This window comes from Annulohypoxylon truncatum (genome assembly GCF_022578515.1).
Source record: "Annulohypoxylon truncatum strain CBS 140777 unplaced genomic scaffold F4807scaffold_7, whole genome shotgun sequence".
NCBI lineage: Eukaryota > Fungi > Ascomycota > Sordariomycetes > Xylariales > Hypoxylaceae > Annulohypoxylon > Annulohypoxylon truncatum.
Window position 1 is genome coordinate 663009 of NW_025953793.1, and position 13184 is coordinate 676192.

The 13184-nt window shown below is 48.0% G+C and overlaps 5 protein-coding genes and 1 non-coding gene across 6 annotated transcripts; 5 read left to right on the top strand and 1 right to left on the bottom strand.

Annotated features, from left to right (window-relative positions):
* Positions 1–1977: 1977 nt before the first annotated feature.
* F4807DRAFT_367198 (uncharacterized protein) lies at positions 1978–3189 on the top strand. The gene is made up of 3 exons (XM_047995647.1): positions 1978–2184; positions 2268–2953; positions 3008–3189. Exons 2-3 carry the CDS (start codon positions 2277–2279, stop codon positions 3039–3041), a joined length of 711 nt encoding a protein of 236 aa, XP_047856858.1. The 5' UTR covers positions 1978–2184; positions 2268–2276; the 3' UTR covers positions 3042–3189.
* Positions 3190–3333: 144 nt separating this feature from the next.
* F4807DRAFT_457839 (uncharacterized protein) lies at positions 3334–5092 on the bottom strand (the record flags this gene model as incomplete). The annotated part of the gene is made up of 2 exons (XM_048001104.1): positions 3334–4949; positions 5038–5092. 2 exons carry the CDS (start codon positions 5090–5092, stop codon positions 3334–3336), a joined length of 1671 nt encoding a protein of 556 aa, XP_047856859.1.
* Positions 5093–6252: 1160 nt separating this feature from the next.
* On the top strand, positions 6253–9175 carry F4807DRAFT_415651 (peptidase S28). The gene is made up of 8 exons (XM_047997062.1): positions 6253–6863; positions 6924–7031; positions 7121–7593; positions 7675–7856; positions 8006–8090; positions 8162–8242; positions 8302–8505; positions 8566–9175. The coding sequence occupies exons 1-8, from the start codon at positions 6635–6637 to the stop codon at positions 8794–8796; spliced, it is 1593 nt and encodes a 530-aa protein (XP_047856860.1). The 5' UTR covers positions 6253–6634; the 3' UTR covers positions 8797–9175.
* F4807DRAFT_t42 lies at positions 9175–9263 on the top strand. Its single transcript has one exon. It is a non-coding gene; the product is annotated as a tRNA-Arg (tRNA).
* On the top strand, positions 9235–11418 carry F4807DRAFT_415655 (Tricarboxylate/iron carrier). The gene is made up of 4 exons (XM_047997063.1): positions 9235–9897; positions 9976–10109; positions 10181–10275; positions 10353–11418. Exons 1-4 carry the CDS (start codon positions 9794–9796, stop codon positions 11040–11042), a joined length of 1023 nt encoding a protein of 340 aa, XP_047856861.1. The 5' UTR covers positions 9235–9793; the 3' UTR covers positions 11043–11418.
* Positions 11404–12298, top strand: F4807DRAFT_415658 (uncharacterized protein). The gene is made up of 3 exons (XM_047997064.1): positions 11404–11946; positions 12148–12215; positions 12276–12298. The coding sequence occupies exon 1, from the start codon at positions 11631–11633 to the stop codon at positions 11910–11912; it is 282 nt and encodes a 93-aa protein (XP_047856862.1). The 5' UTR covers positions 11404–11630; the 3' UTR covers positions 11913–11946; positions 12148–12215; positions 12276–12298.
* The last annotated feature ends 886 nt before the right edge of the window (positions 12299–13184 follow it).

Genomic DNA, 13184 nt, shown 5'->3' on the forward strand with positions numbered 1-13184 from the left:
CCTAGCCAAAATTTGTTGAAGAGGGCCAAAACTAATACTAGCCTTGGAGATTATCCCCAGGTTGAGTTGAAGCAATCGCCACTAGTCGTCGATGTACAGAGAGCGGAAACACAACCCGTCCCCACCCCGGAGCCCACTCCGTTAGCGACGCCCCCCAAAGAGACTATTCAAGAGAGGCGAGACAAGAGTTCAGACGATGGCGAGAAGAAGAAACGACGACGTTCATCATTGAGTATAGTTAAGGGATTTATCAAGGATCGTCGGGCGTCTATTGTTAGCAAGTCAACTGATAACCTGTCAATATTATCACCGAACGACGCGAAGTCTCCAAACAGGCCTCCCTCGGCGCACCAGAATTCCGGCGGTTTTGCTCGACGCCTGTCAATTTCGAGCCGCCGATCCTCGATCTCTCGTGAGCGAGATAATGCGGCACCTACGTCTCCCGCCGTTCTAAGCGATAGTGGTTCGGAGACCGACAAGAACATGAGCGATAATAAGTCTAAGAACCGGGCGTCTCGATTTATGAGGCGTTTATCTCACTCGCTCAATGGCAGCCGCAAGAACGCAAGTCCACACATATCCCCGACCGTTACCGAAGAAGATGCCGATCAGGTCGCCGCGGCGTCTGTGACCGATGTGTCTTCGTCTTCTCAATCTTCCCAGCCAGCTGTTGTAGCATACATGGGAGATGTAAACGTGCAATTTCCCGAGAACCTGTTGTGGAAGCGCCGTAGCATGTGTCTAGACACCCAGGGCTTCCTTTTCCTGAGCGCAGTCCAAGGTGTTGCTACCGCTGGAAAGGACAAGGCTGGCGTCAAGCGTTATCACATGAGCGATTTCCGCACGCCTTGCATTCCCGACGTCGAGATCCAGGAGTTGCCCAACAGCGTCGTGTTGGAACTTGTGGAAGGTTCTTCTCTTCAAATTGCCTGCGAAGACAGAGCTGGTCAGCTGAATGTGTTACATGGTAAGTAATATGCAATTCACCCGATCATTAATCACATTATCGTACGGATTGCTTACTAACATTGATCTTCAGCTCTTCAAGATGCGCACCAAAACCACAGCTCTTTCAGACAATAGGCCCGAGGTCGTTTCTATTACTGCGATTGATCCGCTTCCGATTCCCAAAATTTCCTTGATTACGACAGATACCCCATCCTCTTTTCACCCATTGTGTCGATAAAAACGCATCATCTGCATTTCCTTTTGTCCCCCCGGGTTTTTACAGTCTGACGACGCCCCTTTCATTCCGGCAGCAGTTGCCGCGACTATTTTCGCATTTTCATGAAGTCCTGTAACCTAGAAGGTGGCTGTTACATTTGTTTAGTAACGTCGTCTGGAATTTTGTACTTTCAAGATTTCTTTTCTGCTCGCCTCCGGGGTAAATGATACCAGTTTTCGGTCTGATATTCCAAGGAGGTATGCTGTATTTTCCTGCATCTCGCCAGGGGTAGAAGGGCGTTGATACTTGCTATTCTACAGTCTTAAGACTAAAGGGGAACTTCGCGGGAAACGATGGATAGGAGAATGTAAAATGAGTGGTACCTAGTGCTCTGTACATAGCAATAGCATCGACATGCCCACAAGGCATGTAATGTATGCGTCAAATCAAGCATGGAGGCCATACGATTTACCAGGTCGTCTATTCATCAGATGTGATACGTAGCACATCTCCATTGGGGTTTTGAAAAGGGTACTTAGATTACCTAGAAATATCTACCTGTGTGACACTGGGTAGGCCGTATTTGGGCCAAGTCAGTGTTCTTTATTATAATAGATGTATAATTATGTAATAACTAATATGGTGGACAAGTCATTGTTCGAGGGGTCAATGAGATGTTGCTGTCGACAAGGGAATAATGCAACAATAGATTGATTGTACGACAACTTTGGAATTCTCGTCGTCTGGGTGCCCAATTAGATAAGTAGCTGGCCCAGAAGCCCAACTTTTAGCAAATGGAACAACACAGAACTCTAACAACCTTCCCGAATAAATAATTTCTCCCAGATCCAACGTTCACTCCAGCATCGGAACTTTCTCTACTTTTTCAAGATAATCAGATAATCGTTTCCACACACCTTCGGACAAATTTCGTCACATCAACCAAGATCTCTATATTCCACACTGCAAACCCACCCGCTTATACAAACAAACAAACATACGTACATACACACCCCCAGGTACGTTTATCAATTATTTCACCATGGCCGACTTCTCCGACCTGGTCGCCGGCATGTCGGCACTCGACTTACAAGGCGCGCAGGCCATCACCATGGCTGCCCTCAAGGGTATCCTGCGAAAACCGTGGATGGACGGCTGCGGCGCCGAGGTGCCGGCTATGGCTACTACTACTACTGCTGCTACTATGGCCCGCAAGATCAACGTCTCGTTCGAGGACGTGCTGGCGCGCGACGGCGAGGACGGCCGGATCGTGCCGCCGAGCATGAGGTCGCGGGACGAGTGGATCAGGGAGGTGAACAAGCGCCGGGGCGCGAATCTGATCGAGAAGTTTCGCGGCTTGGAGAGCGAGGGCAAGGGCGATGACGACGGCGATGCTTATTGCCAGGTCACGTTGGTCGAGAACGTCGGCGATGACGGGTTCGGGAAGGAGGTTGTCCTGTACGAGGCTACGAGTTCTGAAAGCGATGATGATGATGAGAGTGACGAGGATACGGAGGTTGAGAGCGAGAGCGAGAGCGAGGATGGGGATGGGGATGAGGGTGGTGGTGCGGAGAAGATTGAGGTGATTTTTGGGAGTGATAGCGAAGATGATGACGACGATGGTGGTGATGATGACGAGGAAGAGGATGGGGATGAGGACGAGAAAGAGAAGAAAGAAGAGGCGAAAGGCGAAGCGAAGAAAGACGACGAGACGAAAGAGGATCATATGAAAGGAGAGAAAGACAGTATGGAGTACGCCCGAACTTTCCTTCAGTCGGAAGTCGGAAGGTGAGTAAAGTACCCCGATGATAACCCTCCCTTTGCTTATCTTCTTGATTTTAGTCACAGCTGCGTTATTAGAATGATTATATGTTGACATTCAGATTTTATAGTGGATTTCGGTATCCGTTGTGCCAACCGGCTACGGTGTTGTAGCTCGGTGTTCACCCTTGATATTAGGTATGTTGCCACCATCTCCTATTTTCTATCATGATATCTCTAGCCTAACTCTATTTGCAACATTACATTGGCAAGATGAAAACAGCGATAGATCGAGAAGCCAGACATGATTAAGCGTAGCTGGTATTCTGGAGCTAACGAATGGCCTTCTATCAGCTTGAGGTAAGTTCTCTTCTCATTATATGCGATGCCTAGCTAATCAATTAGGGCTATGATTTGGCAGACGACGCTGCCAGTTTTTGGACCAGATCATCGATATTCCCATCCTGGCGAATGGTAAATTCCTTGCGAGCGCCGGTAGTTAATCTCATCAAACCTATCCGCAATTCGGTACGATCGTCATTGAATGACGATATGTTCCACCTATACCTCGACCGCAGGGGGATAAATCCGGACTCATCTCTATCTCGTTCTTCCAGCTCTATCATTATCCGCAAACCGACTAGGACAGCTCGATTTTCGAACCAGGGCCCGGCCAGTCGTTTACAAAGCCCAAGTGCTTTCATTCGGATTTCATAGTCGCGACATTTCCACGCTACACAACGCAACGTCGGGAGCAATTTATCTTCAAAAAGGGGCGGCAACGCGGTGAGCGAAGTCAATTCGTCTAAGATCGACTCTATAATGGAAAGGACTTCCCGGCAGTCGTCTACTTGCAGATCCCACAGGAGTTCCCGTTCTTCCGCATCGCGGGAATACGTCGAGTAGATTCTGAACATCTTGGCCTCCACTAGCATCATCTTCCAAGTCCGGTGCCGAAGGGGATCCGTTTCTTGGCCTAGTTTCGTTGATATGAACTCGCACCAGTCGTTTGCTTGGAGGTGGATAATGAGCTGCTCGTCTTGGTTCTTCACAGGGTCTGTCGGATGGCCGAATATGTTGGCCTGGCAAATTCGGAGAAACCAAATCAAGGAAGAAGTCGTATACCGTTCGAAAGCGAGTTCGACTTGTTGTAAATCGTCTGACCAGCTTGGAATCTTGGCCGCCAGCGACCAGTTTCGCTGGAAGACCGGACCTCTCAATAGCGATGGGTAAAATGGGCTGAGCAAAGAGTTATATCCGGAGAAGCGAGTGAGGAAATAATCTGCTTCGCGAACGCCCTCGTCGTCTAAGGAGTTCGACCCTTGATCTTCAGCGCCCAGACCAGGCGCGCAATCTTCTAGCGTAAGCATCGTGGTGTGAATGATCCGATCAACCGATTCACTATTCCCTTGTATTGCCTCGAACATGACAAAGAGAATGCTGAGGATGAGAATTGTTCGCGGCGGGGTGGATGATCCTTCTCGCGACAATCTTGATCGAAACTTGGAAATTGACTCAGTGTAATATCGGATGGCATCTCTTTGATACCTCGTACTTAGGGAGGCAGTGGCAACCTTCGGGACAATCCAAAGTGCTGACGGCTCCAAGGAACTTGCATGTTGGGTCTCGTCCACCATAGCACGGCGCAATGCACCAATTCCAAGCACGCAGTCACGCACACACTCATCTCGGAAGATCTCTCGAAGTATAGTTCGCGACCAGAAGTTGGTGTATCCATTCAAACAGAGGTTCTGCACTATGGCGCTTCGAAAAAGGTCAAGGTAGAGAGTATCAAACTCTTCAAAGTCTACTCTTCGCACTCTCGAAAGCAGTCGTGAGTCGCATTTATCGCTGGCATCGGCTTGAAATGAGGTCACGGGATGCTCGTGAGAGCAGTTTTGGTGTTTTTCTTGGTTTGTCTCGGGAGGATTGTATTTACAAGGCAGCCAGCTTTTCTGACAACGGCGACATACCGGTCGTTCTTCACCACATTTGACTCTTCGCGCTTTACATGTGACGCACCCTTTAACTTGATTAACGAATGTGATCTTGAGTAGTGATAAATGTGTAATAAAAGAAAACGTAATAGTACTCCATCTAAGGAAACTTACCGGAACGAACTTTAGGCTTCCGGGCTCGTATACGAGGTATCGAGGGGGCAGTCATTTTATCGGCGTAGAAAGACAAAGGCGCTATTGACGGCAACGTCGCTCAGTGTGTTGAAATTACCTAGCACCTATCTCGCGAAGAAGCCTATGATGACTATCATTGACAATGATATCGTCTTATAAAGCAAGGATTTCTACCAAGGAAAACGACCCTTGGTAAACTCAGGTTTATCTTGAACATTGTTGGCGTGACGTAAATCCTACCGCCTGACCCTAAGAAATGGGGTCCCTTCACAAATACGACCTACATATATTCAATAATAGACATGTTCCTCGTGGCATATGGCCAATACCAATGAACAATTGTCGCGCTACTAGGGTATTACTACGTAGTATGATGGGGGCAAAGACCATCCAAAGGCTGAGCGGGCTAACAGGCTAGCAGGCTGAGTCTCCGTGCCATAGTGATTCCTTCTCGGCGCACGTACCGATTCTAAATCGCGTGACATTGCGGGTGGAGAGAGAATCCTTCGAACAAGATTATGTAACATCGCGCACAATCACATAAAAGCTGCATATTACTCGGCTTCTTCGAAGTGTCGGAGACCAAAATACCATTACGGACTTTCAACCCGGCAGCTCGGGGGAGACTGGTTGCGCGACAGTTCGGTTTTCAAACATCATTTGGTTTAAAAAGCAATCGAAGGCTTAAAAAGGGGAGCGGGGAACTCGCTTCGAATCGGTACGGATATTTGTAGCCTTCATGTTTATGTGATAGACCAGCATTCTACCTTCATTTTGGTTGGGGGTTCACAGATTAATACGGTATATAAGTTTCGAAGTTGACCGTCAATCGAGCAACACGCACCAAAGTGACTCCAGATTCATATATCTTCCAATAAAATGAAATGAAGACGTCTTAACTCCCCAAAGGAAGGGTCAGTGACTATAGTCTCTCTACTTGAGGAAGTAACCACTCGGGGTCTTGAGATAAATAAAGTCTCGACTTTTCCCCCTTTTTAGAAGGACGCCCAGGGAATGCTTGATGACGGCATTACCCCGCTGCTTATAAAAGAATGGCCGGGAAGTCGCGGTGAAAGATCCATAAACAGTCCAGAATATTACGATATGTGGACTAACATCGATATCTACATAGATATGCCTCCAGATATGCCCAGATAGGCAGAAATCTGATTGCTTTTTCCTGCATTTCTACTACCATGTCCGACGGGGCTACACGAGCTGACGATAGGATACTCCAATGACAAGTCAACAACAATCCGGGAATATTGCCCGGTCAGCATGTAATGCCATGTAGTGGCCGTATGTGATGCTACCCTGATCAACCTTCCCTACTTGGATGGCGTTTGCGTTGCCCTTTTACCCTTTTCGGCCGCTTTGTTTTCGTGATTTGATGACTTTGGGCACGCCATGCTTATTCCAATGCTATCTAGCTCTTTGCCTAGCTACTGCGTCAGCACCCGAAAACCCGGGTTCTCTCGTCGCTTCAAAATAGATAATTGCTAGCCTTTAGCTCCTTGGCTCTCTGTTTCCCGTCCATTGGCATTGGCATTGATATTTGTCTGTTTCGGCCAAAGTCATGAAGCTGCGTTGGTTGACGATCGGCCTTTTGGCCGCCCTCTCTTGGGATGCCGATGCTATGCGGGTTGGAAGACGGGACACTCCCAGAGACCAGCTTCAATACGATGTTCACTATTTCGACCAAAAAGTCAACCACTTCCCCGATGATCCGCAGTTCACTAAGTCGCCCCTGAGCAATGGCACCTTCAAGCAGCGATATTATTTCGACAGCACCTACTATAAACCAGGTGAGTTCACCAGTATACGTTGCATGCTTCATACTGAATATGAACCTAATCCCCTTGCAGGCGGACCAGTATATCTTTATATCTCAGGAGAGACAAGTGGACCCAGCAGATTCTCCAATCTGCAGAATGGGATTATTCAAATCTTGATGCAAGCTACAAATGGTCTAGGTATGATTTCTGATACGGAGGGGTGAAACGGATTGCCGATACAAGAGGAATGGATTATGAATATGGGGACGAAAGCTAACTGAGTTAAGGTGTCATTCTCGAGAATCGCTACTACGGAGAATCTTACCCCTTCAACACCAGCACCGTAGATGAACTGTTGTTTCTCACAACCAACCAAACCATAGCTGACAACGCCTACTTTGCTCAACACGCCGTGTTCCCCGGAATTAACGGTACCCTTACTGCGCCTGGCACTCCATGGATTCTCTACGGAGGTAGTTTGGCAGGTGCTCAGACTGCTCTATCGATCAAGGTCCACGGGGACGTTCTCTACGGCGGCATCGCTGCCTCTGCCCCTATCAAGGTATCCGTGGGTTATCCTGAATGGTATAACCCAATCCAAAAATATGCGCCCCAAGATTGCGTAACGAGAATCAACAACATCGTTGACAAATTTGACTCGCTTATTGCGAAAAATAACACCAAGGCAATCAACGAATTCAAGGCTTTATTCGGGTTTGAAAGTTTAACGGACAACAGAGACTTTGCAGCCGCTATTGCAGTAAGTTTCAATACATAATCTCTTCATTACAGATACGTACATGGTGAGATACGTTGAATTGGCTGCTAACTCGACACATAGGACCCCATTGGGAATCCAGGATTTTACCTCTCAAGCACGTGGCAAGAACTGAATTGGAACTCTACATATGGTTCAAGAGATTTCTTCTACTTCTGTGGAAATGTTTCTGACGTTGATGCCCCTGAAGAAATTACTCAAGTGGACTATGCATTAGCGAATTACACCGACGGCGAACCCTGGATGTATGGCCTCCCTCCCCTAAGCTACATTCTCCCGTATAGCCCAAGAAATCACAAAATCGTAACTCGCAGCGATATTTGGAAATTCACATATCATTTCTTATTCCTCTTGTTAAAGTCAAGCCGCTTGCTAACATCATTGTTCCTTATAGCGGCCTCGGCGGCTATGCTAATTATGTGAAGACCTACACGCGCCCACTGTGCGCTTCGGGAGATTATAATGCCAATGGCTGTTGGGTAAGAATCAATGGGATACCTACGAGTTGGTGGGCAATATTGTTAGAACTCGACTGACTTGTTTACTATAGGGAACTCAAAATGCCTCGGCATGGGCTGACGTAGAAAACACTTCTACACGTTCATACCTCTACACAAGCTGCGTGGAACAGGTAAGAACACCTTGAAACTGATAGCTAACTGCTCATGGGCTTACGTTGGTTTTCATAAGGGCGCGTACATCGATGCGCCCAAAGAAGGGCCGGCTTTGTTGTCTCGTGTTATAGATACCAGTTACGAGCAGCAGTGGTGCACCTGGGCATTCCCTCCTGGGAAATATAACTCGATTCCGTCGACGCCTGATATAGACGCATACAACAACTTCGGCGCGTTCAACCTCAGCGCCGATAGACTTGCATTCATCGACGGAGATCAAGTGAGTATACTCATTCATGTAATAGTTGCATCGGGGGTGTGTACTGACAATTATTTCAAGGACGTGTGGCTTGACCTATGCTACCACTCCAATTTCGCGCCTCTTCGAACGACTTCTTCCGACCTGCATCCCGAACTTCTCATCACCGGATCAGGACACCACTGGGATTCGTACGGGATTTTGGATGTGGAGGCCGAGCCTCAGTTCATCCGAGAAGCCCATTTGTGGGAGATCAAGACGGTGAAGAAGTGGCTTAAAAGCTTTGGCGACTGGAAGAAGTCCAAGTACTAGACGAGAGATTCTTAAAAGCTACGGAACGTTAATGTCATATTTAATATATATTATTAATGGGTACCTGATAGAATAGTTTATTCAGGGAAATCGACGTGGTTTCTTCAGTACTGACTAAATGTATAGCCCCGTGTGATGTAAATTGTGCATATAATCCATACGTAGTATCAAAAATGAGGGCATAGCAGGAGTAGCTATGTCTGTATTCGAAAAGTATGAATTTATATGAGGTGGTGGTGTCATGCTACAATAAGTGTGATTTGGCAAGGGCTTTGCTCCTATCACGTTATGATGCGAAGCTAAGTGGGCACCATTGGAAGATTTTATTCTCTGGGTTTGTGTGGGATATAGGACAAGATATGGTCAGTGCTTTTCAACGGGTGCATGGCCTAATGGTAAGGCGTCAGATTTCGGTTCTTATCTATGACCAACTCTGAAGATTGCAGGTTCGATCCCTGCTGTGCTCGCGTTTAATTTTTGCCCGTTCTTTCCAATCAAGCTAACCCTAATCTCTTTAGGTGCCGTGGAATTATCATATTTGCAACAAGGCAAAATAGGCACTGGCTTAATTCAATCCGTGTCAGATTGCCAATTCCAATGTTTGAACAATGTGATATCGCGAGGACTTTCCTTTTGTTACACACGCAAAGATGCCCCCGCTTTATTATCTAAAGACCGAGATCGGCACACTAAAATTTCGCTTTTTGTGATATGGAGAGTCACCTTGCTATCAACCACGCCCGATTACAAAGAATCAGACCTTGACACTCACCGTGGAGCAACGATTCACGACGGGGACGGAAAAGAAGGCATTGTACCCGCGAATCTCTACAGTAAGCTTGACGGTGTGTCGCCTGGGTCCTGCCAATATTCCCGCTAAGTAGTCCGTCGTACTCCCATGGGTTGGATTTTGTAGCACCCCTCCGTCCACTCCTTTCAGTCTTCGCGGTTCGCGCTTGGTCGTATAGTTGCGCGACAACTTGAGTAGTAAATCCCCATGTCTGCCTCTTTACCGGGAAACCGGGAGCCGCCCGAGTCACAATATGACTTGAGCACGTATTGGGGTCGCGTCAAGCAGACTGCCACTATCACGGATCCAAGGTATGAAAAGATGCTAGTGAAACGGGTAATCTCACGAAGATACTTGGACAAGTTCTAATATGGAATTGTTAACAATAGAACACTATTCGCTGGAAAACATGGACTCGAACATGCCAAAAAGTTACTGGTGGCATACAAACAAGGTGAAATCAAGGACATGACACCAGAGCTATGGAAGGCTAAGAAGATTGTCGACTCTACATTGCATCCCGGTATGGTAATATGAAGAGCTTGACCTGAGCTACGGTATGACTTCGAGCTATCGAGCTAATCACTTTGCTAGATACCGGAGAGCCAGTCCTTCTGCCTTTTCGCATGTCATGTTTCTGTCTATCCAACTTGGTTGTCACTGTGGGAATGCTTACACCCGGACTTCAGGTATATGACCACCTTTCTATATCGGTATTTAGTGTAACGTTGGCTGGAAGAGAAGCTTACCATTCACTTGACGACAGACCACCGGAACAGTCCTCTGGCAAATCACGAACCAATCCCTCAACGTCGCCATCAACTACGCGAACGCGAACAAATCCACGCCGCTGTCGTACTCGAAGATCGCCCAGTCCTACTTCCTGGCCGTGGGCGCGTCGTGCTCGGTGGCGCTCGGCCTGAACGCCATAGTGCCGCGGCTGAAGCGCGTGTCGCCGTCCGCGCGGCTCGTGCTCGGCCGGCTCGTCCCGTTCGCGGCCGTGGCGTCCGCGGGCGTGCTGAACGTGTTCCTCATGCGCGGCGAGGAGATGCGCACGGGCATCGACGTGTTCCCCGTGCTGTCGGAGGCGGACAAGGCGCGGCTCGCGCGCGAGGGCAGGGCCGAGAGCGAGGTGCCTAGCCTGGGCAAGAGCCGGAAGGCGGCGACGCTCGCGGTCGCCGAGACGGCACTGAGCCGCGTCTTCAACTGCACGCCCATCATGGTCGTGCCGCCGCTGCTGCTCGTGCGCCTGCAGCGCACGCAGTGGTTGAGGAGGAATCCCCGCTACACTATGCCGATTAATGTTGGTCTTATCCTCGGCATGAGCTACCTCGCGCTGCCGTTCGCGCTGGCGGCGTTTCCGCAGAGGCAGAGGATCGGCGCGGAGCGGTTGGAGGAGGAGTTCCATGGCCGCGGGGGCGAGGGTGGGTTGGTGGTTTTTAATCGTGGGATTTAGTTAGGGACGTGGTGGGATCGCGTCGGAAAAGATGACACTCAGGTCATCTTTACTGAGCTGATTCTCCGCGGATGCATCATTGGCGGCGTTGGTGGATTAGAGTTTTCGTAGTTGGCAATGCTAGGCGTTTATTGAAGTGAAAAGATTATTATGAGGAAATTCACGAGTGAGTTCGCACATGGTTTCAATGGTCCGAGTTAAGGGGACACGGTTCTTATGAGGAGTCAAAACGAGTATCATGCTGTGACAGGGCGAAAGAAGTCTTAGCTATCTTCCGTTTCATCATCTGATCAACTAGGGAGACAGAAGACGCATGGATACATCTATAATTGACAGGAATATCAAAACTTAGTTATATATAGTTGGTACCTACTTGCCTCTTTTGAGATGTTTGGTCACTGTTTTATGAGATGTGATATGCCTGCTTCACGGGCGTCTGGGGTACATGTCTGCCGTGACGATCCGGCTTAGGGGCTGTTAGGATTGGGTTCAGAAGGGGAAACGTGCCAGGACGTCCCTTAACCAACCCCTGGGAAAATCATCGAGGAGGGGTTTTCAGGGCTTAAGTCCAGGACCCCTTATGTCGTAATGCTGCCTATTAATGTCTATCCGAAAAGCGCTTTTTACAGAGCCAATATTCTTACATGCCTACTCACGATCCTTTCCACAAGCTCGCATTCGGTTTTACGACGGCTGGGATCTGGGCGGGACATAATTATAGTTCCTCCGATCTTCACAAATGAGGAAGATAAAGGCCCGGATACCTTGGGGGGTAAGGATTTGCTGGCTTTCCAGGCAATTAATCTCTTGTCAGATTTGTGTTCGAGAAGGGGAAAAAAAAAGGACGCAGTTTTTGCCGGAGGCTCGTGAAGGATTGATCGACACAGGCTGACAGGAGGCGCTGCTACTAGGTAATTAGCTAGCATATAAGTGCCTAGCTACCCATTGTGGGTGACGACAAACTACCATTCCATGTTAGAGAACTTTCTCTAGGCTCTAGGACATCTAGGCTCTAGGACATTGAGGCCTTTATTTCTAATATATCATCCTAACATTTGGTGTATCTAGCTTGCCCTACCGTTGTATGACGAAGTTGCAAACCCACCTCATCTCAACAAGTAAAACTGGGTACACACAAATCCGATTTATCCAGGCGGAGTTGCTGGGACGTAACTGATTCGGTCAGGTTAGGTCTGGGTTTTGTGGGAATATGTGCATATACATACAGCATACCTCTGTACATAAGACCCTCCTTACATAGTAGATACACGAATAGACACTCAGGTTCTTTAGGGGAAAAGCACGGACAGAGCAGATGGGAAAATTCGTAAGCCGAGGGGCTTTCTTATACTTCAGCGACCCGCATTCTATCCAAGGACGACGTAATAATGCTTGGGCCCAAGGCGCGAGATTTCTGACCTTGCGAGTCATGATACGGTTTAGCCCTGATATTTGCCACTCTCGCGAGCCTGCCTATGCCTGAACCGTGTCCGTCATTTGAACATTCGAATTATTATCTGAGGTGTTCAACAATCCAAAAAGCCAACTGGTCACAAGCAACAAGCGAAAGTAACGAGTTGACCACTCCGTTACTTTGGGGGAAAAAAGAGGAGAAAACTTTGATAGGGCTTAGTTATTATATAGGAGGCACACGGATCGTCGTTGTATAATACAATACGGTTCAAGTCACTTAACTAGCAGTTTCGTTTCTCCATTTCCCCTGTCAGCTGAGTGTTTTTAGTCCTAACTGATCGGGAGATGCGACCGACGAGTGAAGTTGGTTAGATATATGCATGCGGTGAGAATCGAGAAATACATACCACAATTCCATGTTTGGGCGCAAATATGTGTTTTACATATTCATTTTCCAAAGACATAAATAGGGTCGTCATGGATGGACTGGAATCTGAAAGCACATGCTTCAAGGCTATAAGCGAGTGGTTGCTAGTACGTATGGGGTTAAAGTGATTCGGATTGTATCGAACTACAAGCCGAAAATCTTCAAGGTTCCTGTGGGTTGATCCGAAGTTGCAATAGCCAGGTGTACGGTCGTCTTCGAAGATCATGAACTGCCACGCGGCACACAACTGTGTCGCTTACTTATTCTGTTATTACGACGAGGTCTCGTCCTTCCTGTCAGTT

What these genes read in the sequence shown, in the direction of transcription:
- F4807DRAFT_367198 (XM_047995647.1), top strand. Translation starts at nt 2,277, where the DNA reads ATGGCTGCCCTCAAGGGTATCCTGCGAAAACCGTGGATGGACGGCTGC. An exon ending in CTTCAGTCGGAAGTCGGAAG is followed by an intron (nt 2,954 to 3,007) that starts GTGAGTAAAGTA and finishes TCTTGATTTTAG; the next exon opens with TCACAGCTGCGTTATTAGAA.
- F4807DRAFT_415651 (XM_047997062.1), top strand. Translation starts at nt 6,635, where the DNA reads ATGAAGCTGCGTTGGTTGACGATCGGCCTTTTGGCCGCCCTCTCTTGG. An exon ending in ACCGACGGCGAACCCTGGAT is followed by an intron (nt 7,857 to 8,005) that starts GTATGGCCTCCC and finishes TGTTCCTTATAG; the next exon opens with CGGCCTCGGCGGCTATGCTA. An exon ending in ACACAAGCTGCGTGGAACAG is followed by an intron (nt 8,243 to 8,301) that starts GTAAGAACACCT and finishes GGTTTTCATAAG; the next exon opens with GGCGCGTACATCGATGCGCC.
- F4807DRAFT_415655 (XM_047997063.1), top strand. Translation starts at nt 9,794, where the DNA reads ATGTCTGCCTCTTTACCGGGAAACCGGGAGCCGCCCGAGTCACAATAT. An exon ending in GCCACTATCACGGATCCAAG is followed by an intron (nt 9,898 to 9,975) that starts GTATGAAAAGAT and finishes TGTTAACAATAG; the next exon opens with AACACTATTCGCTGGAAAAC. An exon ending in CGACTCTACATTGCATCCCG is followed by an intron (nt 10,110 to 10,180) that starts GTATGGTAATAT and finishes TCACTTTGCTAG; the next exon opens with ATACCGGAGAGCCAGTCCTT.
- F4807DRAFT_415658 (XM_047997064.1), top strand. Translation starts at nt 11,631, where the DNA reads ATGCTGCCTATTAATGTCTATCCGAAAAGCGCTTTTTACAGAGCCAAT.